Source organism: Cucurbita pepo, chromosome LG17, assembly GCF_002806865.2.
Source record: "Cucurbita pepo subsp. pepo cultivar mu-cu-16 chromosome LG17, ASM280686v2, whole genome shotgun sequence".
In the NCBI taxonomy this organism is placed as follows: Eukaryota; Viridiplantae; Streptophyta; class Magnoliopsida; order Cucurbitales; family Cucurbitaceae; genus Cucurbita; species Cucurbita pepo.
In genome coordinates, this window is record NC_036654.1 from 3,878,228 (window position 1) to 3,903,227 (window position 25,000).

General features: G+C 35.8%; 4 protein-coding genes across 6 annotated transcripts in view; 1 reads left to right on the top strand and 3 right to left on the bottom strand.

The window, feature by feature from the left end:
* The window catches only part of LOC111778191 (peroxiredoxin Q, chloroplastic-like), a 16,859-nt gene extending 16,116 nt beyond the window's left edge, over positions 1-743 (bottom strand). For both annotated transcript variants that reach the window (XR_002812498.1, XM_023657879.1), the window contains exons 1-2: positions 356-743; positions 137-274 (exon numbers count right to left, since the gene is read on the bottom strand). Coding sequence is in view for 1 of the 2 variants with exons in the window: in XM_023657879.1 (XP_023513647.1) it covers positions 137-274; positions 356-553 (336 nt within the window). In the remaining variant the exon portion in view is untranslated. The remainder of the gene's footprint in view (positions 1-136; positions 275-355) is intronic.
* Positions 744-2,480: 1,737 nt separating this feature from the next.
* Positions 2,481-4,801, top strand: LOC111779245 (pentatricopeptide repeat-containing protein At4g01400, mitochondrial-like). Its single transcript, XM_023659357.1, has 2 exons — positions 2,481-2,763; positions 2,839-4,801. The coding sequence occupies exon 2, from the start codon at positions 3,232-3,234 to the stop codon at positions 4,678-4,680; it is 1,449 nt and encodes a 482-aa protein (XP_023515125.1). The 5' UTR covers positions 2,481-2,763; positions 2,839-3,231; the 3' UTR covers positions 4,681-4,801.
* Positions 4,802-6,211: 1,410 nt separating this feature from the next.
* LOC111778848 (60S ribosomal protein L3-like) lies at positions 6,212-9,058 on the bottom strand. 2 transcript variants are annotated; one of them, XM_023658832.1, is made up of 6 exons: positions 8,974-9,058; positions 8,215-8,309; positions 7,834-7,944; positions 7,424-7,728; positions 6,742-7,151; positions 6,212-6,654 (listed from the first exon to the last, which is right to left on the bottom strand). In XM_023658832.1, the coding sequence occupies exons 2-6, from the start codon at positions 8,297-8,299 to the stop codon at positions 6,396-6,398; spliced, it is 1,170 nt and encodes a 389-aa protein (XP_023514600.1). In that variant the 5' UTR covers positions 8,300-8,309; positions 8,974-9,058; the 3' UTR covers positions 6,212-6,395. The 2 variants fall into 2 exon arrangements, with proteins under 2 accessions (XP_023514600.1, XP_023514601.1); XM_023658833.1 differs by lacking the exon at positions 8,974-9,058 and adding an exon at positions 8,865-8,917 and having other exon boundaries at positions 8,215-8,312.
* Positions 9,059-12,194: 3,136 nt separating this feature from the next.
* LOC111778093 (cellulose synthase A catalytic subunit 2 [UDP-forming]-like) lies at positions 12,195-18,574 on the bottom strand. Its single transcript, XM_023657738.1, has 14 exons — positions 18,144-18,574; positions 17,456-17,651; positions 17,155-17,378; positions 16,976-17,075; positions 16,636-16,813; positions 15,637-15,903; positions 15,202-15,547; positions 14,938-15,075; positions 14,715-14,840; positions 14,420-14,632; positions 14,066-14,333; positions 13,788-13,984; positions 13,352-13,702; positions 12,195-13,260 (listed from the first exon to the last, which is right to left on the bottom strand). Exons 1-14 carry the CDS (start codon positions 18,222-18,224, stop codon positions 12,679-12,681), a joined length of 3,267 nt encoding a protein of 1,088 aa, XP_023513506.1. The 5' UTR covers positions 18,225-18,574; the 3' UTR covers positions 12,195-12,678.
* Positions 18,575-25,000: the final 6,426 nt, after the last annotated feature.

Sequence of the window (25,000 nt, forward strand, 5' to 3'; positions counted from 1 at the left end):
GTTGGACCATTCATGCTCCAAGACTAAGCTTATCGACCCAAACAACCAAATCACCGCTCATGCATAGACTAGCAAGAACGACTCCCAAGACATAGCAGCATCAAACTAACCACATTTTAAAGCATAGAAATAGTACCTGTTTGGTGCAACCAGGAGTTTCATCAGCAGGATAGAAATACACCACCACAGGCTTCCCTTTAAATTTAGACAAGCTCACATTCCGTCCATCCTGATCTTTCAAATTGAAAGCAGGTGGGGCTTGGCCTTTACTCACCTACCCATCAAAAAACAAACCCAAAATGTAAGAACAAACACTTCAAAAATATAAAAACCCCATTAAAAGATAATGGGTTACCTTAGAAGAGACAGTAAATTTGAAGGAAGAAGAAGAAGGAACAGAGGAAGGGGAAATGTGATGAGAAATCTGGGCTCCAAGAAACTGGGAAGGAGAGGATCTTGAAGGGAATGGGAGTTTGATAGCAGAAGGGGTTTTAGGAGATAGAGATGGGAGAAGAGAAGGGAGAGAGGGGGTTGGGTGAGCGAGGGAAGCCATTTTTGGAGGGTGAAAGCTTGAGGGTTTTGGAGATGGGCGTTTGCTTTGGGTCTTATCTTGGGCGATGGATGAATCAAGAAGCTATGAGCCCCTCGTCGTGTCTGCGCGTCTACCATATCTGAAAGAAATGATGGGTGGAGAAGGAGATAGTGGCGCCTAGATCACTCTCTTCGCCTTCAACCATGGTTGACCCCACCCTACCCTCTCGTTTAGACTAAAAATGTCTATTTTATCTCCCGTTCATTGATCGGCTTCGAATTAGAACGCTCTCGTTATAATTAGAGATGTCTATTTTACCTCTGGGGCCACTGATCGACTTCAAATTTAGAACCCTTTCGTTTAGATTAGAGATATCTATTTTACCTCACAGCCACTGATCAACTTTATACAAGAGAGGTCTATTTTATCTCTCGTACCACTCATCAGCTTCAAATTTAGAGCCCTCTCGTTTAAACTAGAAAAGTTTATTTTACCTCCAGGCCATTGATTGGCTTCAAATTTAGAACCTTCTCGTTTAGACTAGAGATGTCTATTTTACCTCCCGGGCCACTAATCGACGTCAAATTTTTAACACTCTTGTTTAGATTAGAGATGTCTATTTTATCTCTCGAGCCACTGATCGGCTTCAAATTTAGAACCCTCTCGTTAGATTAGAGATGTCTATTTTACCTCTCGGGCCACTGATCGGCTTCAAATTTAGAACCCTTTCGTTTAGATTAGAGATATCTATTTTACCTCCCAGCCACTGATCAACTTTATACCAGAGATGTCTATTTTATCTCTCCGAACACGATCAGCTTCAAATTTAGAGTCCTCTCATTTAAACTACAAATGTTTATTTTACCTCCTGGGCATTGATTGGCTTCAAATTTAGAACCTTCTCGTTCAGACTAGAGGTGTCTATTTTACCTTCCAGGCCACTGATCGACTTCAAATTTAGAACCCTCTCGTTTAGACTAGAGTTGTCTATTTTACCTTCCGAGCCACTGATCAACTTCAAATTTATAACCCTCTTGTTTAGATTAGACATGTCTATTTTATCTCTCGGGCCACTAATCAGCTTCAAATTTAAAACCCTTGTTTAAACTAGAGATGTTTGTTTTACCTCCGTACCATGATCAACTTCAAATTTAGAATCCTCTCGTTTAAACTAGAGATGCCTATGTTACCTCCCGATCATTACTCACCTTCAAATTTAGAGGGGATTCTCCTTTTTAGATGATAAATGAGGAAGTGAGTGAAACATTTTTATTTCCATTATATCAAACTAAATTATATTTCTCATGCTCTCCTAATTACCCGATTTGCTTTATTTATATATTTATTTTGATACTCTATTTGTTATATTTAAATTAAAAATTATGTTATAAATTTTTTTAATAATAAAGATTAAGTTGTAATATTAAAATTTAAACCTTTAGAAATTAAGTTACAGAAATATTATATATATTTATAAGTTTTTTTATACCTTTAATAAAAATTACATTGAAAAATGAATATTTTAAAATAATTATATATTTATAATTTTTTTATACACTTTTAATAAAAATTACATCGAAAAAGGATATTTTAAAATAATTATATATATATTTATAATTTTTTTAATACACTTTTAATAAAAATTACATTGAAAAATGAATATTTTAAAATAATTATATATATATTTATAATTTTTTTATACACTTTTAATAAAAATTACATCGAAAAATAAATATTTTAAAATATACATATATCTATATATTTGCTCGCTACCGTATCTTTTTATTTATTATTATTTTTCTATCTTTGTAATTATTTAATTTATATCGAGTGGTTTTAGTAAATATTCTCAACCACTGGCCACCTTTCGTTACTTAACTTAATTATTATAATTAAATTTATTTCAGAAAAAAAAAAAAATTATTTAAAAAATGCACAAAACTTAATTAACACAAAATAAAAAAAGTTATTCAACTTCCTTATCTTCCTCCTACAAGCCCTCACAGTCGCCGCCGCCGCCGCGGCTTCCCTGACGCCGTATATCATCTGCCCTGACTTCTGATCTCTCTCTCTGCTCATTCTGAGTTTTGTTTTTGATCTTCTCAAAATCGAAATCCCTAACACCGCAAACACAAAACCAAAAATCACTGACGAGGAAGGGCTCGCCGATTATGCATCAATTTCCCATCCACACGAGTTTGACGTATGGAAGAATCTACCGAAGCGAGTAGGTGAGCCGCGTAATTCTCATTTCTCTTTGTGAAGTTAGAGATCGAGTCCTTCATTTCCATTTCCTTGTGCAATAGGTTGAAGACTTGAAGCAAGTCCGTTCCGCGCGGCGAAATTCTCACTTGTGCCTATGTTCATCGCAGTTGTAAGCACTTTTCCAGCACCTTAATTGTGAGAATCTGCTAAGAGACTTAGCATCAGTCTTAATCTTATGAAATTTTGATCCTTAGAATCCCTGGATGGTTGTGATTTTTGAGTTTTTGTTTTTCTTCAATTAGCTGGTGGAAACCTCAGCCTAGACTTCCTTTAATTCCTATTGTTCTTCTAAACAGTGCCAATGAATTTTGTCTTTCCAACGGAGTAGTTGAATTTGCTGGTTGCAGGAAAATATAGAATTGAGCCTCTTGTAGTTAAATTCTTCTAAAACATTTACATAATTCATCTGGCCTTTGTGAACTGTTGCTGAAATTATGCGGCAACACCTTCTTCGTCCGTGTAACTATAAGACTATAGAAACTGTTGCTGTTCATCTTGCCCCCAAAACTCCATTGCTTCACAACTCAATCTCCTCATCATCCTCTCTTTATCAACCAGACTTAAATGTTCATAACGAATTGAAAACTCTGAATGCCACCAACATAAACCATAAACGCCTTGAAGAGCAACCAGATTTCTCAATTGGGTCTCCATGTAGGGTCCAGAAACTCATTGCTTCCCAATCTGATCCTCTTCTTGCCAAGGAAATTTTCGATTATGCTTGTCGTCAACCCCATTTTCGCCCATCGTCTTCCTCTTTTCTCGTTCTTATCCTCAAGCTAGGGCGTTCCAAGTACTTCTCTCTTATTGATGATCTACTTCTTAGCTTCAAGTCTAGAGGCTACCCTTTTTCTCCAACTGTCTTCTCCTACATAATCAAAATCTATGGTGAAGCTGATTTACCAGATAAAGCTCTCAAAACTTTTTATACTATGATCGAGTTTGGCTGTACGCCATCGTCCAAACAGTTGAACCGCATACTAGAAATTTTGGTTTCTCACCGTAACTTCATTCGGCCAGCTTTTGATCTTTTCAAGAATGCCCGTCATCATGGTGTGTTGCCCAACACCAAGTCTTACAACATCCTCATGCGTGCATTCTGTTGGAATGGAGATCTTAGCATTGCCTACACTCTGTTCAACAAAATGTTCAAACGGGATGTCGTTCCAGATGTCGAGTCGTATCGGATATTAATGCAGGGTCTATGCAGGAAGAATCAAGTGATTGGTGCTGTCGACTTGCTAGAAGATATGTTAAACAAAGGCTACGTTCCAGACACATTGAGCTATGCCACTTTGTTAAATAGTTTATGTAGGAAGAAAAAGCTGAGAGAAGCTTATAAACTTCTCTGTAGAATGAAGGTTAAGGGTTGCAATCCTGATGTTGCTCATTACAATACAGTTATAACAGGATTTTGCAGAGAAGGGCGCGCTCTCGACGCTTGTAAGATTTTGGAGGATATGCAGTCGAACCGTTGTTTGCCTAACTTAGTGTCTTACCAGAGCTTGACTAATGGATTATGTGATCAAGGAATGTTTGAATTGGCAAAGGATTATGTTGAGGAGATGACATTAAAGGGTTTTTGCCCACATTTCTCTGTCATTCATACTTTAGTTAAGGGTTTCATTAACGTTGGCAGAATCGACGATTCGTGTAGCGTTCTTGAAGACATGCTGAAGGATGGGAAAGCTCCTCATTCTGAAACTTGGGAGATTGTTATATCTGGAATTTGTGAAGTTGAGGACACTGTAAAGTTATGTGAAATTTTAGAGAAGATTTTGAAGAAAGATGTAAGAAGAGACACTAGAATAGTGGAAGCAGGCTCTGGGTTGGGTGAGTATTTGATTAGGAAGTTACAAGCCTCCAAATCCCGAAGGGCTTGAGTTTCTGGATATCTCCTCTCTTGAGAAGAACTTAAATCTTTCCATTTCCACTTGTAAGCTTCTTGTGCACATAAATTGTTTATCAGATTATTTGTGTTTTTTTTTATTTTTTATAATGAAATATATTTAGTTTAAAATGCTAAAGGTCGTCGAACTTGGATGTTTATTTTGAAGTTCGAACTTAGTTTCTATTTGTTCGGAACTTAGTTTCTATTTGTTTGTAAATTTTCTTAGCCAATACTTTTGGTCTTTAATGGTTAGTGTTTCACGCGTTAGTTAGGCTCTTGATCCGCATAGACCAAGGGTGAACACTCATGGATTATTGCATTGACTACTAGGATATCCCATTCTTGGGCCCTTAATATGCATAGACCATGGGTGAACACTCATTGTTTATGGCATGGACTACCAGGGTATCCCATTCTTGGGCCCCAATTTGCATAGACCAAAGGCGGACACTCATCGTTTATGGCATGGACTACGAAGGTATCTAATTCTGTTCTTGGGCCCCTGTCTGCGTAAACCAAGGGCAAACACTCATTGCTTACAACATGGACTACCAGAGTATCTAATCCCATTCTTACTCTAATCCCATTCTTGGACCCCTAATCCACATAAACCAAAGACGAACACTCATTGTTTATGGCATGTGGCATGAACTCCCTATGCTTCCGCACCCTCTACTCGTCTTTTTATATTTAGTCTTTCAAAGATTTTGAAAGGGACTGTTTGGTATTAGTTTGAGCTTGAAAATTTTAAAAATTAAAAAAAAAAAAAATCTCTTTATTAAACTAAGAACCCAACCTGAATGATAGGAGTTGAGTTGGATCAGTATATCAATTGGGATGGGTTATTTTTTAGCCATGCCTTAGACTTAGACTTAGTCGTGCGAATTATAGGAGTTGAATTGGATCAATATATCATTGGGATGAATTATTTTTTAGTCATGCCCTAGACTTAGTTGTGCCAATAAATTGGTAAATCCTCAAATGTCGAACAAAGAAGTCGAATTTTGTTTGAGGAGGTGTTGGATGATGGAAGTCCCATATCGGCTAATTTAGGGAATGATCATAAATTTATAAACAAAGAATACTATCTCTCGGAATGATCATAAATTTATAAACAAAGAATACTATCTTCATTGGTATAAGGCCTATCAAACAAAAATTCAATTGAGTTTTCATTTGAATAATTATAATAAATTAATTTATGTTGGTACACTTTTAATATGAATCAAATAATTGTAGGCAAATAAACTTTTTTTTAATTTATTTTTGAAAACTTTAAACATGAATCAAATAATTATATATAATGTAGATAAATAATTTTTTAAAAACATTAAAAAAAATATATCTATATATATATATATAAATTATCCGACAACCAATCCTTTCCATGTAAACCCGTATATTAAATTACTAGGTCATAATTCTAACAAACTACACCTCTAATTATTATGAATCATTTAAAGATAGATTAAACCTTCAAAAACTAATGTCAAATTAAAACAAGATTGAAATGTCAGAGTATATGGTAGAAGGTGAAATCAAATCCGATTAATTGCAAGCTATAAGTTCAAAATTTAAGTTCAGTAACAAATCAAAACACCTCAACTACTCAGAATCCTGAAATAACATAAATAAATAACAAAAATTCATGGGTGACAGTAACAGAGGCAGCAGGCAGCAGGCAGGCAGGCAGGCAGAGATATAAGCTTAAGCCTTGACGCGACCATAGAACTTCTGTTTCTCATGTGTTGTCTGGAAGCGACCATGGCCGAACTTGGAGGACGTATCGATGAACTTGAGCTTGATCTCCTCGAGAGCCACACGGGAAGTTTGTTTGAGAAGCGACTGGCGAAGGGTGATGACCCTCTTCTTGGGTCCAACACATCCTCCCTTGATCATCAAGTAGTCACTCTTCACAATACCATAGTGAGGGAAACCACCCATTGGAGTAATCTCCTTCTCAGTCCTGTTGTTTCAAACACAAGGCAAGAACCAAATATTAGAGACTACAAGGGAATTCCTTATGAACAAACTCGAGTAGTAGCTAGCTAACCTGTCGAACTCAGTGATGGCGGTATGGGCTTCCTGTCCCGTCTTTCCAACTCTGTAGATCTTCTTGTTCATTTCAGTTCGGTGGTGGTATCCGTTCTGACCAGCCCTGGCAACTGTAAATGACACTCTAGCAGGATGCCAAGCACCAATACAAGCCACCTTCCTAAGACCCCTGTGAGTCTTACGTGGGAGACGTGTAACGCCCCAACGAGTGACAACACCTTCGTAACCTTTACCCTTGGTCACACCAATAAGATCAATCATCTCATCTTTCTGGAAAACAGCCTCTACTGGAACTTGCTTCTCAAAGAACCCATAGGCATAGTCCACCTTCTGAGCAATTGTACCACCATTAACTTGGATCTCCATCAGGTGTGCCTTCTTTTGCTTCAATCCCTTCATCTTGGTAATCTACAAAACAATGAATTATATAAATAACATTCCTCTCACCTAATAGTCAACAACCCCATAAGTCAACTATATAAAACAACCTAACCAAATAGCCTAAGTGAGATATCTTCATATTATAATATAAAGAATAACTAAGGAAAGGCATGCAGTACAGTTCAATTTCATGAATAAAATGAAAAAAAAAAAAGAAGTTACCCAATCTGTTCAATTTCTTATCTGCAATGTACTTCTAATACAAGGTATCAGTTCAATTTTGACTTCCATTATGTTACCTGAGTATGGGCCAACACACGAATCACAGTTGAATATTTCTTCAGCTTCTCAAGCTTCTCCTGGATCGTCTTCTTTCCCTCATCAGATTCATACTGTTTTGAGTATTTAGTGAAAGCCTTCTTCTTAGACTTGCACCAGTTCTTGTAGAACCTCCTCCTTAATTCTTCACTCAAATGCTGAGCCCAAACAGTGCCCAAAGTGCGAAGACCGCGTGGGGTTTTCACGTATCCAACAACACCAACAATCACCATTGGTGGGGTCTCAATGATTGTCACAGGCTCACATGTTTCCTTCTTGTGAAGTTCTACAAAATTGAAATACAAAACAAACCCAAGTATTAGATGCAAGTTAATGAAACTCACGCAACACGAACCGAAGAATATACAAGTTCATTCAAAGCTATACGTACTTGATCCTGGCTTCTCAACCTCCCTAACAATGTGTGTCATTCCAGCCTTGTAACCCAAAAAGGCAGTCAACCTGCATGGTTTGTTTGCGTCATCCTTCGGGAAAGCCTTCACTGTGGGATAGAAAAAAGAGGTTAAAAATAACTTAGCTCTAGATCACCAAAGAATAATAAAATACACAGGTTGTGCATGTCTCAAGAAGGAGAATACTAATAACGATAAGGAAAAACCATGTAATTAATAATGGGACGATTACAAATTAAAAAAAAAACAAATATTTTGTGCATTAACAAATAATGATGTTTCTTAAGTTGAATTGTTCAAGAAAACATTTATGTGCTCAGATACAATAATCTAACTTAGTCAAAACGCAAAAATAATACCTTTTCCTCTGTGACGAGCTGCTCTTTTCCTTGGAAGAAATCCAAGGGAACCGTGCCTCGGGTGCTCAAATTTCCTGTGAGACATCTTCTACTTCCTTCACATCATCATAAACAAACATTTAATCAGTATTAAGAACATATTTCGTCAATACTCAACAATAAGTCGATAGACAAATCAGAAAACATAATTACAATTAAAAAAATTGGAAGTCGAACGTTTTCGTAAACTGTAAACTGACTCCTACAAACAAACGAATCAATATTAGAAAACACTTTTGAGCAGACGAATATTTTTGGTAAAGACCAATGATTTAAAATCCAGACGGTTACTACGGTACCACTCAACACATCGGGGAGCGAGATCATTCTCATAACAATTTCAAAACAGCCAAAATCGACGAATAACCATTGGCACCATATATATATGAACAACAAATAAAGAAAAAACATTTATATCGTGAAATAAGAGAACTATAGATTGTTGAGCAAAAGAACACAGAAGAATCTCCAATGTTACTACATTTTCTACACCTTAACATAAACCAGACGCGAAAATGACTAGAACAAAAGAAACACCATTTTTCACAGAATTAAACAATCAAATTCACTTCTCTAAAATCTAAGATAGAAAAGAATCACAAGAAACCTTAAAACAAAGTCCACAGAAGCTTTTCTAAAACATTCAAACCACAGATTGTAGGATTAGGGTTAAGACAATAGGGGAAAATCGAATGCGAAGGAGAAAGAAAGAACCCGTACTTCTCCCCTGCGGCTACAGCAACTGCGAGGCGGATGAAAAACCCTAGAAGTCGTAATATATAGGTAACACAATATTGTAAGAAACCCTAAACTATCTATAATTATACATTGACCCCGATTTCAAAAGTTTATAATGGGCCGAAGTGACGGCCCAATTTAGAAATAAAATATAATATAAAAGTTTAGAAGGGAACGCTAATGGGCCGATGAAAAACTCTAAAAAGTTTGGGCCCATTAGCTGAAATAAAATATAATGGGCCGAAATGACGGCCCATTTTAGAAAGCCCATCGGAAACTAATTTTAGGGCAAAGCGAATATAAAAGGAACCTTTCTGAATAGAATTTAGCGTTTTCTCCGTAGAATTGATCTGTTCTAGGATTGGGTTTAGGGTTAGGGTTTTGAAGGAGGGAATGATGAGAATTCTCCAGTGCTAGAGCAAAGCGGCGAACTAGGTTTGGTTGCGATGTGCCTGCACCTATTCCACACGAGATTTCTGACTCTCTTCTCTTAATCTTCTGTTTTCTTGCGTTTGTTTTGTTGAGGAATTTTTGAAATGATTCGAGTGATTCGTGAAAATGATTCTCTTCTCTTATTTTTATGACTTCTTTGTGTTATTTGACAGAAATTTATTACTTAGAATCGAGTCGAGAAATTACTCTTCTCTTATTTTTCTGACCTTTTGTTTTAGTCGATGCGTGAAAATGATTCTCTTCTCTTATTTTTATGACTTCTTTGTGTTCTTTGACAGAAATTTATTACTTAGAATCGAGGCGAGAAATTACTCTTCTCTTATTTTTCTGACCTTTTGTTTTTGTTCTTTGAAAAGAAATTGTATGCTTAGAATCGATGCGAGGAAATGATTTTCTTCTCTTAATTTTCTGATATTTTGTTTTTGTTCTCTGAAAAAAAAAACAATTGTATGCTTAGAATCGATGCGAGGAAATGATTTTCTTCTCTTAATTTTCTTATATTTTGTTTTTGTTCTCTGAAAAAAAAAAACAATTGTATGGTTAGAATCGACGCGAGAAAATGACTTTCTTCTCTTAATTTTTAAATTTTCTGATTCTTGTTTTCGTAAATTTGTATGGTTTGAATCGATGCGAGAAAATGACTTTCTTCTCTTAATTTTTTAATTTTCTGGTTCTTGTTTTCGTAAATTTGTATGCTTAGAATCGATGCGAGAAAATGACTTTCTTCTCTTAATTTTTTAATTTTCTGGTTCTTGTTTTCGTTCTTTGAGGAAATTTTGAAATATTTACTAATTTTATCACCGAGCCTTCTCGATTTTGTTTAATTTTGTTCGTTGATTCTAATTTTATCATAATTAGATTTTTAGTTACTGAACCTAGATTTAATAAAATTAATAAGTTACTCGAATTCAACTAATATAAATCTTCTTAAAAAATGTTTAATAAATATAACATCATGAAACAAATAAGAAACTCGAATTCAATGAATATAAATGTTCTTTAAAAAAAAGCGAATGCTTAATAAATTTAACATCATGAAACAAATATTAAGTTATTCAAATGGATTAAAGTAACAACAAATATAAACTTCTTTAAAAAATTGCTTAATAAATGTAACATCATGAAACAAATAATAAGTTACTCGAATTAATTAGCAAACCACGAATATAAATTTCTTAAAAAAAATGTTTCATGTTTGTTATTTTGATTTAAAATTTGGGACAATAAGAATAATCAATTTCAAATATTATAGATTTTGGAATTCAAATGTCTAATTCTCATCCAAATCATGATTCCATTCCGAGTAATAGTAAGTAATGTATCATTGAATTGAATATGCAAATTTCTTTCAGAATTGTCACACTTTTTACGTGAAAATGCGAAAAATAAAAAAATTGAAAGGTTTTAAAATCCAATTTGTTTCATATATTTTGTTTTTAAGGTTTTAAAATCCAATTTGTTTTATATATGTTTTTTTAGGTTTTTAATCCAATATTATTTGGACTTAGTTTTGTTTAATTGAAAGTCAATTAAAAGAACGAAGAGTAATTATTGGATTACAAAGTATCTACTGCCTCAAATTCGAATTTGATCGCCTCCATACTTCACAAGCAGCAGCTAGTTCATTTTTACATCCTACAGCTTCGGCAGATCGCTTAGCCCCGTTCATCTTTGGCGCAAAAGCGCTCGATCAGTGAGTTATTATGCACTCTTTCGAGGGTGGTTGCTTCTAGGCAAACCTCCTGGCTATCTCTGCACCCCTACCTCCTTTATCACTCAACTATCATTTAGGGGCCTTAGCTTGTGATCCAGACTGTTTCCCTCTTGACGATGAAACTTATCCCGTCTCACTGGCCGACCTTGATCTCTGTTATTTTGGTAAGATTGGATTCATTAATCTTTTGGAAACTCTAATTAAGATATGATTAATATGCAAACAAGATTCAAATGTTATTGAGGAGAACCTCTTCAACAAAATTTCGTTCGAAGTTTTACGTTCACACTCCATTCACAAGATACGTTAGCTCATGATCGTGCATCCCATGTGTGATGCTATCGTTGGAATGAAGTTCCTCTTCGAATGACTATTGATTTACCAATTTCTTAATTATCCTTGTTTTAAAAGAATTGAAATTTATTGGTGCATCTTTTTTTCTAGTGGCTCAACCATGAACTCCAAAGTTAAACGTATTTTTTTTTTAAACAATTCTATATTGGGTAATCTCAGTTTTCTAAAATGCATGTAAGTGAGGATAAGACATGCTAAAAGAACTCCGGATGGTTTGTGGGGATATTGTGGGGATAGTTTTCACTCTTAAAAACGATAAATGAGAAACGTGACCATGATGCACTCCTGTTGGTCTATGAGGATAGTCTTCACTTTTAGAAGCGAGAAATGAGTAACGTGACCATGACGCACTCCTGTTGGTCTGTGAGGATAGTCTTCACTCTTAGAAGCTAGAAATAAGTAACGTGACCATGACGCACTACTGTTGGTCTGTGAGGATAGCCTTCACTCTTAAAACCGAGAAATGAGTAACATGACCATGACACAGGGAATTGTCAGAGCCCGTGCCAAGGCCATAGTCCACGTGTTTAAATACGTGAGTCGATGTCATTTCTCCAAAGGAATCATCCCGAACTTCCTTCAAATTTCACAGACATACCACCCATAAAAACATGATTTCAAATTCAAATTCAAAGCAAAAACAATCAAAAGAAATGTTCATAGTTCAAACCAACAAGAGAGGTGAAGAAAGGGAAGCAAAGAATCCCTCCATTATTGCATTAACAACAAAACTATAATTATTGTGATTACAACAACAAGGCAGAAAGTGGATATAGTTTAAAATAGAACATGAACCTTAAAATTTACAAACAACAAAGGATACAAACAACAATAATCTTGACAAAACCACCTAAGATGAATCGAACTAACACCCACCACCCTTTTTTTATGTTTGTTTATGTGTTCTTGAATTTCACAAACACAAGGCATAAATTACAGTCCCATGTATAGAAGAAGAAGAAGAAGAAGAAAAGAATGAATGATGCAAAGTCCTCCATATCTACAACCTCTTTCTTTGACTCGTGCTTCATGATCTCGGGCGGAGTATCGTTACCATATCTATTTCATGCATGTTTTCGAGGCTAGCTAGTCGACACATTCAACCGTACGAATTCGTAAACGGACTCCTACCCATAATCCTTCATGTCGTGTGTATTTAAGCAATCTTAGTCACAGTTTAACCCGCAAACTTCCAAGACAATGCCACCCTTGTCGAGGAACGGGTTGATTCGGACCCATAAAAGCGATAGAATCGACGAGAGAAGAATTGACCATACAATGATAATGGTTGGTACCTTGTCTTGCTTCCCCATCAAACCCTTGAGGAATGGATACAGATGGACAATCACCCAGAATGCAAAGAATAGCTTACCGATGAGTGGTCCCCATGAGTCGTAACCGTTGTTGATGGCGTCTGAAATTCCGACGACAACTCCGATGATGTTTATGATCAGTAACGTCAATGGAGGGACTAATAACGACGTCCACTTGAAGAGGTAAAGCTCGGAGAACTCGCCATCGTCTCCTCCTTTCGATGTGACCGTGAAATTTGTGTTGACACCAGCCAAAACCTTTAGCAGACCCTGGAAAAGCGCAAAAAGATGGGACGATGCACCACCGATAACCCAGAATTGCTCGTTTCTCCACCAATCGTGGATCCCGACGCCTCCCCACTGCATTTCTAGGATACCGGTTGCTGCTATAGAGATGAAAAGAGCCATGAAGATGATACTGGCATAATTGCTTAGCTGCAATTCAAACAAAAAACATGTCTCACTCAGTTGAACGAACCCGACGAAAGAAAAACCGTACGCATTCAGAAATCGGTATCGTTGTTACCTCCGGGACAATGAACTGCCCTGTAAGCAGGCAGACAGCTGGTAGCGTACAATACGCAATCAGTGGAACCGACGTCAATGGATAAACAACAGAGTTTATGTACGAGAAACGCTCGAGCCACTTCAAACCACATCCATAGCCGTACCATATTGGACAGTGCCTGCTCAACAGAATTTCAACAGACCCGAGAGCCCATCGAAGAACTTGGTGTAGACGATCGGACAAGTTAATAGGAGCCGAACCCTTGAACGCTGGCCTTTTAGGAATGCAGTAAACTGATCTCCATCCATGGCAATGCATCTTAAAACCTGTTAAAATATCCTCTGTAACGGACCCATATATCCACCCGACCTGCAACGATACCGGAAGTTAAAATATTAAAGGCATAATATTAAAAGAATCGACTTTTCGAACTTCGGGAGAGCTTCCTTCATACCTCTTTACCCCACTCGGATTTATCTTCATAACCACAACTGATTACATGGATGGCTTCTTTCAACAACGAAGCAGAAGTCCCTCCTCCGGGCACGCCACCGTCTTCCATAAGTGTCGAAGCAATGAAGGCTGGCGATTGACCGAACTTCTTCTCGAACTTAACTTGGGGCATCAGAGACGATTTCTCATTATCTATTCCTGCATTAAACCACAATGTAGGGAAGTGAGCGAACATCTCACCGTATTACGTTCATTGGTATTTTCGAAACGTGTTCATACCTTCAATTCCTTCCTCGATATTTTCGAGCGCGTGAATCTGTTTCGACGTATCTTTGGTTTTTAACTTCTTTTTATCGCTGGTCTTTGTTTTCGTCTTCGTTCTAGTTCCACAGCAGCAGCAGCACCATTTTGGAAGACAATTGCAAGTCCTTCTTGGTGCTTTCTTCTTAGCAGGGGCATCATACCCATAAAGAGCCTGCCTCCTGAAGACACATCCCGTTCCGACGTAAATCGGTCCTTGAATACCGTCCAATCCTTTCATGTTGATCTGAAATAGTGTTCATAAAGTAAGAGAACTTAGCGTCGGTTTGGTTGTTATGACGACGGATAAACGAATATGGAATGTTTACTTACATCAAAAAACACAACATTGCGATTCGAGTATCGATCGTGCCTATCAATCCCGTCAAATCTTTGTGGAAACTGTACATAGCATATTCTTTTTCCCGAAATCGGGTCCATCATGAAGCACATTGCTTCTCTAAGCGCCTTGCTGTTGTTGATGTAGTGATCACAATCGACGTTCAAAATGTATGGAGCGTTTGAAATGATTGCCGATACACGCACCTTGAAGAATCGAATGGTATGTATTAGTCAATGGTGAACCGAAGTGTGTGTGTATACGAGAGAGATAGAGAGAGCTATATACCAGAGCATTCATGGCACCAGCTTTCTTGTGGTGATCGAATCCCGGCCTCTTCTCACGAGATACATACACTAAACGAGGTAATTCATTTCCCTCCAAATCACGAACCCCGTTTGAACCGAGGAATACCTGCATATGATAATTAAAGAAAAGGCTTACAAAATAATAAACCAAATAACACATAGCGGCCGAGTATGGCCGAGTGCATCAAGAAACATCCTCTCACCTGAATCATTCCAGGATGATCCCTGACGTTGTTCCCGGGCCATGGAGTTCCGTCCTGCATTGTCCACCCGTCTTCAGGAACTTTTTGAGCCATGGCAACGAGCCCATTGATTCGAACTTTGAATTCTTCATAGTCCCTCTGCATAAGGACATATCAACTTTCAGGTACAGAAATTATTTCAACAGAGTAAAAGTTCATCATCCACTCATTCGGACAATCAAAACACGACTTTTACGAAAAGAAAAACAGGTACAGTTTTCAAACCTTCATTGCACGTCGTTCCCGGATGAAGGTTGGATCAACTTTATCTTTCAAATAGTCGACCTTCAGGGCAAAATACCATTCTGGGGCCCGAGGTTCGATATTGAACTTCTTGCAGAAAGGAACCCACTTTCTTGCAAACTCAGAAGTTTCGGAAAGGGCTTCAAAAGTAAGCATGGCAGCACCGTCGTCCGAAACGTAGCATGAAACCTTGTCTACTGGATAATCGACGGCAAGAATAGACAGGACGGTGTTTGCCGTGATGAGAGGAGGCTCCTTCAATGGATCCACAGTACTGACATAAATGTCTATAGAAGCCAACTCAGATGGCTTGCCATCTTTTTCATATCTGAACCAACATATAGCAAAAGAAAACTGAGTACGGGAAAGACGGGAAGGGGAAATCGAGGATAGTGCAGAATGAGACAGAGGTTGTACCTTAACGATAACCGATCAAGGTAAGTTTCTCGGACAATCGGGCACCATTTTGGGAACTGATCCAATATCCATGATGCAGCAAACCATATCTCACAGATAACTGATGTTAACCACAGCCCATATGCCTCGTTGACAGGATGAAGGAGACGATAGTGGAAAAAGAGGCAAAGGATGACAATACGAAGTACGATTATCATTCTGTATGGGTTTATCTTGCTCGAGGAGATCGGCAGTTTTCTGGAAAGCGGTTGCCTCCCTTCATCCATCCTACAAAAAGAAATATTAACAAAAACATAAGCTAAAGAAAATGGCAGTGACTAAACCAAGCTATATCCATGACACTTAGCCATAAGTAGTAACTATAGATCCTAATTCCGAACCTGCGTATTAGCACTTTAGCAACGGCAAAAAATATTTACGTGGTTAAAGAAGATAAGTTAGACTATTCTCCTCATGGAAAACTCAAGCATCTAGTAAATATGTCCACGAGTGTAACAGCCCAAGCTCACCGCTAGCAGATATTGTCCGCTTTGGCCCGTTATGTATCATCGTCAGCCTCACAGTTTTAAGACGCATTTGCTAGGGAGAGGTTTCCACACCCTTATAAGGAATGCTTTGTTCCCCTCTCCAACCGATGTGAGATCTCACAATCCACCCCCCTTGGGGGCCAGCGTCCTCACTGACATATTGCTTGGTGTCTGGCTCTAATACCATTTGTAACAGCTCACGCCCACCGCTAGTAGATATTGTCCGCTTTGGCCCATTATGTATTGCAGTCAGCCTCACAGTTTTAAAACGCGTCTACTAGAGAGAGGCTTCCACACCCTTATAAGGAATGTTTCGTTCTCCTCTCCAACCGATGTGGGATCTCACAACGAGTGGACAATTCCATATAAAAAAAGAGAGAAATCCGAATCATAGATATTAAAATGGAACAAGCGCAAACAACGATGAAAACACACCAGACCTTAAAATATAGAGTATAAAGAAGGGACATACATAGGCAAATCTGTATCATCGAGCTCATCGTCACCTTTTCCACCTCCACCCTCGTGCTTAATTACTTGAAGCCTTTCATTTTGTTTCTTCCGCCATTCCTCCATTCTTTCTTTCCACGCAACCGTTCCATATCCGTACACAGCTAAATCCTTTTTCGGATCCATCGGCCTTGGATTAGCTGCAACATCAACACTTACAACATCAGTCACTACAAAGTAAACATAAACATAACCTACATGAAACATTAATACATGCCGGATGAGGATTCAAAGACTAAAAAAACATTAATTCCTAACAGACTCACAAAAATTCAATATGCACACGAATTCGACGAGCTTACCAGACATGGAATCAGTGAATGGTGCTGGATGGACTTTTTTCCCACGGCTAATAAACGGAGGAATGATTAGAGCATGCTTATCGGAGGAAATTCCAGCATCCTTCAGATCGAATAGCACAAAGCAAATTTAGAGAGACCAAAAATAGTTGATGGTAGAACTGTAAGAAGAAGAGATTCACCTCTTGGCCATAGGTGAGGAGAGGGATATCGGTGGGGACGGACGAGGAGTTGAGGTCGGAAGCCATATTTCCAGAACCATTAGTATGAGAACCACGCCCAACGGCAAGGTGAGGATAGAGCATTGCATCAGATACACTGTTAGGATCCTTGTTTGCAATGTCAAATTCATTCTCAAGATCATCGATATCGTCTTCTTCTTCATCACCTTCAACACGAGGACTACCTGCAATTGAATCAACACATAATTTGTAAGTCAAACAATGAATTATCATCAATTGACTTCAACTTTCATTCATTAACCTTTGAGACGCTTGTATCTGGTTTTGCACTGAGGACAAGCTTGATTGCCCTCTCTTCTTTCATACTCATAGCAAGGTCTACAAACTGGAAAGGCACATTCATTACAGGCAACAAATGGCTCTCCATCTACGGTGATTTCTAGCTCATCTCCACAGATCTGGCAAATTTGCCCACTCAACTCCTTCACAGAAGTCACCTGCAACTCAAAAAACAATTAAAGAGGCTTAGAAAAAGGAACATACTCGTCTGGTTACTCATTCATCCGTTTTCAGAATCAATAAGAGAAAGAAAAAACAAATAACTTCATTAATGGAATGGAATGACTAGCTCTGAAATCTAGAAAGTGGACTGGTAAAAAGAAAAGTAACGCCAAGATCTGGTCTATGAAGCAGGATTTCGCTAGAAACTAAAGACCAAGTAACTAGATGATAAAGGGTAACAGAGAAAAATGTTCATAGCCCACAATCTCCAATTAAAACTTCAAGATCCATATGGGATTGTGAAGAAGATCAGGGGTAGGAAATTGCAAATATGGAGAGAAAAATCAGCTAGCGATCCAGTTTCAAGGTGAAATCATGCAAAAGGAAACCAAATTTGAAGAAATGGGTATGAATCAGAAGCTGGAATTGAGGTAAGAAACAGGATTTCTCAGGAAAATCAAACAAAATCTCATAAGAACATGACTTACTCTTGCAACCTCATCAGCATTGATAAGAACAAACTCATTTCTGTTGTGAGAACCAGCAATGAGTCGACCTTTGGTATCCATTAGAGTGGGAATCAAAAGAAAACAATCAAGAACAAAGAAAAAAACTCAGAATCTAAAAGAAACCAAGCTCAGAAAAACAGCCCTTCAAGCTCTCTCATTACTCAAAATCCCCTTCCTTCCTTCCTTGCTTGCTTGTCTCAAACTCTCACCTTGGTGTAGGTGCCTGATTTTGGTCTCTCAGCCCACTTTCTCAGGCACCCATTTCCATTTCCATCCCAAAAAACAGAACAAAAACTAGACTACACTTCTTCAACGAATAAAAAACAGGTCTATATGAGAAGAAAGAGAGAGACAGAGAGGTGGGTTAAGATATAAAAGAAATCAGGGGAATAAGAAAACTCAATTAAAGAAATANTATAAGAAACCCCATAAATTAAAAAAAAAAAAAAAAAAAAAAAAAAAAAAAAAAAAAAAAAAAAAAAAAAAAAANAATTAAAGAAATATAAGAAACCCCATAAATTAAAGGGAAAAAAAAAAAAAAAAAAGGTAAAGAAATTGTTTATGTGTGTGCAATGAATGATTCTTTTCTTGTGAGACCCAGTTTCGTCCCAGCTGGAGTCTCTGTATTACATGGTGGATTCTCGATCTGCTACCAACACAAATTTTACAGAGAGAAACCCCAGAGAGAGAGAGAGAGAGATATTAAAGATTTACAGAGAGAATCTAATTAGGGTTCTTAAAAACACATAAATTCAACGCGTAAATCACAAGAAAAACAAACCCATCAATCAAATTTAACTTCACAACTCTACTAAATCACTGTTGATCTATTCAATAATTAGTAATCAGTAATCCCTTTTCAGGTGGGGCCCAGAATTACCGTCGCCGGAGGAGAAGTAGAGGTGGTGCCGCCGTGGGTTTTGGCTGTGCCGGCGGAAAACAACACGGATTTGAGGTAAAATTATTAGAAAATTAGAGAGAGGGGGAGATGATTGAACACAGAGTAGGGCAAGGGTCACGTGGGGCACGTGCCGCGAGTCTACCGACGGTCCTGCGATATCTCGCGATATTTTGAATCTTACAAACTGGCTGGAATTAATGTAATAGATGGGATGTCCCTACGGCTTTTGCCATTTTCAAGTAAAATTACCGAAATACCCTTCTCTTTTTTATTTTTATATTATTATTTTTTATTTTTTTAATTTTGTTTTGTCGGTCGACACTTTTGTTTTGGTATTGTTTAAAAAATAAATTATATTTGGAAAAAAAAAATATATATATTTATATTTATATTTGAATAAGATCTTTTTGATTAGCGCATTATTACATAATTAAACATTTTATATTACACAACAGATTTAATTCTTATTTAAACCACTTTTGTAGCTTTTTTTACTATTTTCTCTCTTCATTATTAATTCTTAATATTCTATTAATTTTTGCCATTTAAAATTTTGGGTTGGTCGGGTGAGTGACCCGAGCAATCCGAATACAGTTCACAACCCAGTTAAACCCTCTATTCTCGGGTCGGGGTTGTCATGTTGTTTTAATTTTTTTTTAAATCTATTTATCCACAGTACATGTTACATTAATAGCTAAAACCTCGTGAAACTCCAATATTGTATATTCACACGTCACAATTTATCACTAACATCGATTATAAATGTCAAATATTTTTAATTTTCATAACAAATTGGGTAGCGTTGAGTTGGATTGTAACACTATTTTCGAATTGGCCAGATCAAAAAATATTAACTCGCTAACAGAAAAATTTAACCCAATTTAAACTGAAAAAAAGTGGAGACGAATTTTTGGGCCATTTAGCTTGAGTTTGGTAGTCTGAGTTAGACCGAGTTTTCCAGTCATTTAAGGCTCCCTAATTTTAATTTTAATTTAAAAAAAAAACCCTAAAATAATAGTTTAGAAATTTTGTAAAATAATGAAAAAAAAAAATTAAATGATCTCTAAAAATAGAAAAAGTGGTTTGGAAGCATAGAAAAGGCAATAGTGCGTGCGTGATTGAAAAGTCAGAATTTGTATGTATTTTGATTTTTTTTTTATAAAAATAAAATAAAATAAAAGCTTTATTTATTTATTATTTTACGTACATTACAACATAAAATTCGTAATTTTAGTATTTTTTTTTTTATTGAGCTACCGAAAAATAAAATGTACTTTGTTGGTATAAATAGCTATAGATCGATCCCACCGCTAACTAATATTGTCCGTTTTTGTCCGTTATTAAACCCACCGCTAGCAGATATTATCCATTTTATCCCGTTATCTATCGTAGTCAGTTTTACGGTTTAAAACGCGTCTGTTAGGGAGAGGTTTCCGCACCATTATAAAAAATGTTATAATTATTTTTAAATTGACGTGTTTTGGTTTTATGGTCAATCTTTTACATTAATATTTCGAAAATCGAGCTTTTTTTTGTACCTAAGTCTAGATTTTCATTGAAATTTGAAAAAAAAAATTAGAAATTTGTACTTGCTGGTTAAAATAACGAGGTGATTTATAATTTTTTAAAAAATTAAAATATAAATAAAATGTTTTAATTTTTTTTATTGGGTATTAAAAAAATGTGTATTTGGATAAAAAAAATATATTTCGCATTAAAAAATTATATATACAATTTTTTTTTCATAAATCCCAAAATTTTTAATTGAAAATTTAATTTTTAATTATAAATCCCTAAATTTTTAATTTTATACTAATTAATATATTAAATATTTTTTAAATTAACAAATATATAATATATAAATTAAATTTTGTATCTACTTAATTCGATTTTTATGTCCAATAAAATTGTTGAATAAATAATGATTTATTAAATTAAAAGTTAAAAATTGAGAATTTTATTATACATAAAATAAAAATTTATAATTGAAAATTTATATAATTATTTTAAAATTATTTTCAAAGTCTCAAAATTTAAAATTTTGTTTTTTCAAAATAAATTACAGTAAAATTAACTTGAAATTGAAATTTCGATTGATTAAGGTTTTCGAATAAAATTTGCAACCCAACCCTCTATTTTTTTTAGTTGAGCTGAGTTAAGTTGTCAGTTTATTTTTTTAATTATTTAAAAAATGTATAATTACATTAATAATTAAAAAAATTATAAAACTCAAATATCAAACATTCACATGTCACGATGTATTATTAATCCCGTCATTAAATATTTTTAATTTTTATAATAATTTTAAAAATTAGGTTAAATTGTACCCTATTTTCATATTAGTCGAGTTGATCTGTCCAAAAAAATGTCAACCTGCAATTCAACCCGACCCAAATCGAAACCGAACTCAATTTTTATGATTTGGGTTGAGCGATTTAGATTTGTCGGTTCTCGGATAACCAATAATGTTAGTGGTTGATTTGTTTTGTTGCCCTTCTCTTTTTGTTTATAAGAATAAGACAAATCTTATTTTACTTTTTTTTTTTTATTTATTTATAATAAATATTGATTAAAGTCACTTTTATTAGACATGGAAATGACTTTCCACAATAATAAACTATAATTAATTATGAGTTACTTTTTAATTAATTATGTATTTTCATTATTAACAATGCAAATTTAATTAAATGTATCTTATAATCATTGATTCAATTAAAAAAAATTAAAATAAAAAACCCCAATATGTAATTGAAATTGATTTAAAAAATAATTATGAAAAATATACTTTTATTATTGGTTTGTTTTTTTATTTTTTATTTTTGTATTATTTGTTGTTTTAATAAATGGGTTTGGTAATATAAAACAACCTAAATGCATTTATGAAATAAATATATTTTATAAATTTAAATATATAAATAAAATATTATTATTATTTAGAAAATAAGAGAGGTTGATAGTACAATATATTTAGGGAAAATATCAAATTTAATATAAATTTTAAAATTAGGACGCGATAGAAATTTATTCGAGATAAAATTGTTTAACGACCCACATGTGAGTATATAACAGCTTAAGTGCATTGCTAATAGATATTGTCTGTTTTTGCTCGTTATGTATCGTCGTCAGCCTCACGGTTTTAAAACGCGTCTGCTAGGAAGAGATTTCCACACATCTATAGGAAATGTTCCGTTCCCCTCTCCAACCAATATGAGATCTGACAGAGCCAGAATAAAGCATATTGAAAGAACTCATGTTAGTTTATAGAGAGAGTTTTCACTCAACCATGTCACGAAAAAATTGCTAGCAGATATTGTCCACTTTCACTCGTTACGTATCGTCGTCAGCCTCACGATTTTTAAATGTGTATGCTACGAAGAGATTTCCACTCATTTATAGGAAATGTTTTGTTCCCCTCTCCAACCAATATGAGATCTCACAGAGCAAGAATAAAGCACACGGAAAGAACTCATGTTAGTTTATAGAGGTAGTTTTCACTCGGCCATGTCACGAAAAAATTGCTAGCAGATATTGTCCACTTTCGCTCGTTACGTATCGTCGTCAACCTCACAGTTTTAAAATGTGTTTGCTAGGAAAAAATTTCCACGCATGTTCCCCTCTCCAACCAATATGAGATCTTACGGAGCGAAAATAAAGCACACTGAAAGAACTCGTGTTAGTTTATAGAGATAGTTTTCACTCGACCATGTCACGAAAAAAACACCAAAGTAATCAGATATCAAATCCTAAACATGGGTCATTACGTTAACTATAGCATTTACAAATGTAGGAGTAATAACTGAAAACTTCAACGAAAAGAAAATGATGTCAACGTCTTATTTACTGAGCTATGTTCAAATTGGTTAGACCATGTCTCCTAAACAATTAAACGAATAAAAATTATACGAAGAAAAATGAACAATTATTTTAAAAAGTATAAGAACCAAAACCGAAGACAAAATGAACAAAATTCAGTGGTAATTGACAGGTAGTTATTTTCTTAAAGTCCGAGGATTAATTCGTACGCTCACATTAAATGTACTAAATAAAATTTAACCTATGGTTATATAATTGAATTGAAGCACATGGGTCATAAAGTAAAAGGAATTTTCTTTATAATTAATCTATGAATTTTACTTTGTTCCTTTGGACTCTTTCCAATAAGGATTTCATATAGTTTAAATGTCACTCTTCATTTAATTTAATTTTAAATATTAGTTAGGTATAGGTTGAATTATTTTAAGCTATAGTAATATTTAAAGAGGCCAAGGTATACCATATACCATATGTTTTTTTTTTTTTTTTAATTTAATAAATTTACTTCTATTCTTGTATTAAATAAATATAATTTCTTATTTAATTAAAAAAAATTACTCAATAATTTAGATTTTTATTCGAGAAAAGATATTATATGAATATATTTGAAAGTATGAGGACTAAAATTATATTTTAACCGTAAATATATGTGAGATTCTACATCGGTTGGAGAGGAGAATGAAGTATTATTTATAAGGGTGTGAAAACCTCTCCCTAGTAAACGCGTTTTAAAATCTTTGATGGGAAGTCTGAAAGGGAAAGCTCAAAGGGATAATATCGGCTAGCGGTGGGCCAAGGGTGTGGAAACCTCTCTCTAGGACAATATCTGCTAGCGGTGGGGCCAAGGATGTGGAAACCTCTCTTTAAGACAACATATGTTAACAGTGGGTCAAGGGTGTGGAAACCTCTTCCTAGGACAATATCTGCTAACGGTGGGTCAAAGGTGAAAACTTCTTCCTAGGACAATATCTGCTAGCAATGGGCCAAGGGTGTGGAACCTCTCTCTGGGACAATATCTGCTAGCGGTGGGCCAAGGGTGTGGAAACCTCTTACTAGGACAATATCGGCTAGCGGTGGGCCAAGGGTGTGGAAACCTCTCTCTAAGACAATATCTGCTAGCGGTGTGGAAACCTCTCTCCAAGACAATATCTGCTAATGGAGAGCCAAGTATGTGGAAACCTATCTCTAAGACAATATCTACTAGCGGTGTGCCAAGGATTTTGAAACCTCTCTCTAAGACAATATCTACTAGCGGTGGGCCAAGGGTGTGGAAACTTCTCCCTAAAACAATATTTGCTAGCGGTGGGTTAAGGATGTGGAAACCTTTCTCTAAGACAATATCTGCTAACGATGGGTTAAGGGTTTGGAGACCTCTTCCTAGGACAATATCTGCTAGCGGTGGGCCGGTATGGAAACCTCTCTAAGACAATATCTGCGAGTGGTGTGTCAAGGGTTTGGAAATCTCTCTCTAGGACAATATCTGCTAACAGCGTACCAAGGATTTGGAAACCTCTCTCTAAGGCAATAGCTAGCAGTGGGCTCCCTTTAAGACAATATCTACTAACAGTGGGTCAAGGGCGTGGAAACCTCTCTTTAGGACAATATCTACTAGCGGTAGGGCTGTGGGTTAAGATTATGAAAACCTCCTCCTAGGACAATATTTGCTAGTCAGCCAAGGATGTGGAAACCTCTCTCTAAGACAATAACAGCTAGTAGTGGGCCAAGGATGTGGAAACCTCTCCCTAGGACAATATCGGCTAGCGTGGGCCAAGGATGTGGAACCCTCTCTCTAAGACAATATCTGTTAATGGTGGGTCAAGGGTGTTGAAATCTCTCCTTAGGACAATATCTACTAGCGGTGGGACGGTGAGATAAGGGTGTGGAAACCTCTCTCTAACACAATATTTACTAACGGTGGGGCAGTGGGCTAAGGAACACAATATTTACTAACGGTGGGACAGTTACTATATATATATATATATATATATATATATATATATAAAGAAAAAGAAAAAGGAATAAGATTTAAAGGGCATGTGTATTGAGAATAAAAAAAAAAGATATTTTAGTATTAGGAATTATTGAATATGAAATAGATGAGTGGTTCACATGGTGAATAGTA

Coding starts and splice junctions, on each gene's coding strand:
- LOC111779245 (XM_023659357.1), top strand. CDS start 3,232: ATGCGGCAACACCTTCTTCGTCCGTGTAACTATAAGACTATAGAAACT.
- LOC111778848 (XM_023658832.1), bottom strand. CDS start 8,299: ATGTCTCACAGGAAATTTGAGCACCCGAGGCACGGTTCCCTTGGATTT. Junction 7,152..7,423: donor GTGTGTTGGCCCATACTCAG/GTAACATAATGG, acceptor ATTGTTTTGTAG/ATTACCAAGATGAAGGGATT. Junction 6,655..6,741: donor GCCATCACTGAGTTCGACAG/GTTAGCTAGCTA, acceptor TTGAAACAACAG/GACTGAGAAGGAGATTACTC.
- LOC111778093 (XM_023657738.1), bottom strand. CDS start 18,224: ATGGATACCAAAGGTCGACTCATTGCTGGTTCTCACAACAGAAATGAG. Junction 17,076..17,154: donor TCCTCACCTATGGCCAAGAG/GTGAATCTCTTC, acceptor TTCGATCTGAAG/GATGCTGGAATTTCCTCCGA. Junction 15,548..15,636: donor CTTGATCGGTTATCGTTAAG/GTACAACCTCTG, acceptor ATGTTGGTTCAG/ATATGAAAAAGATGGCAAGC.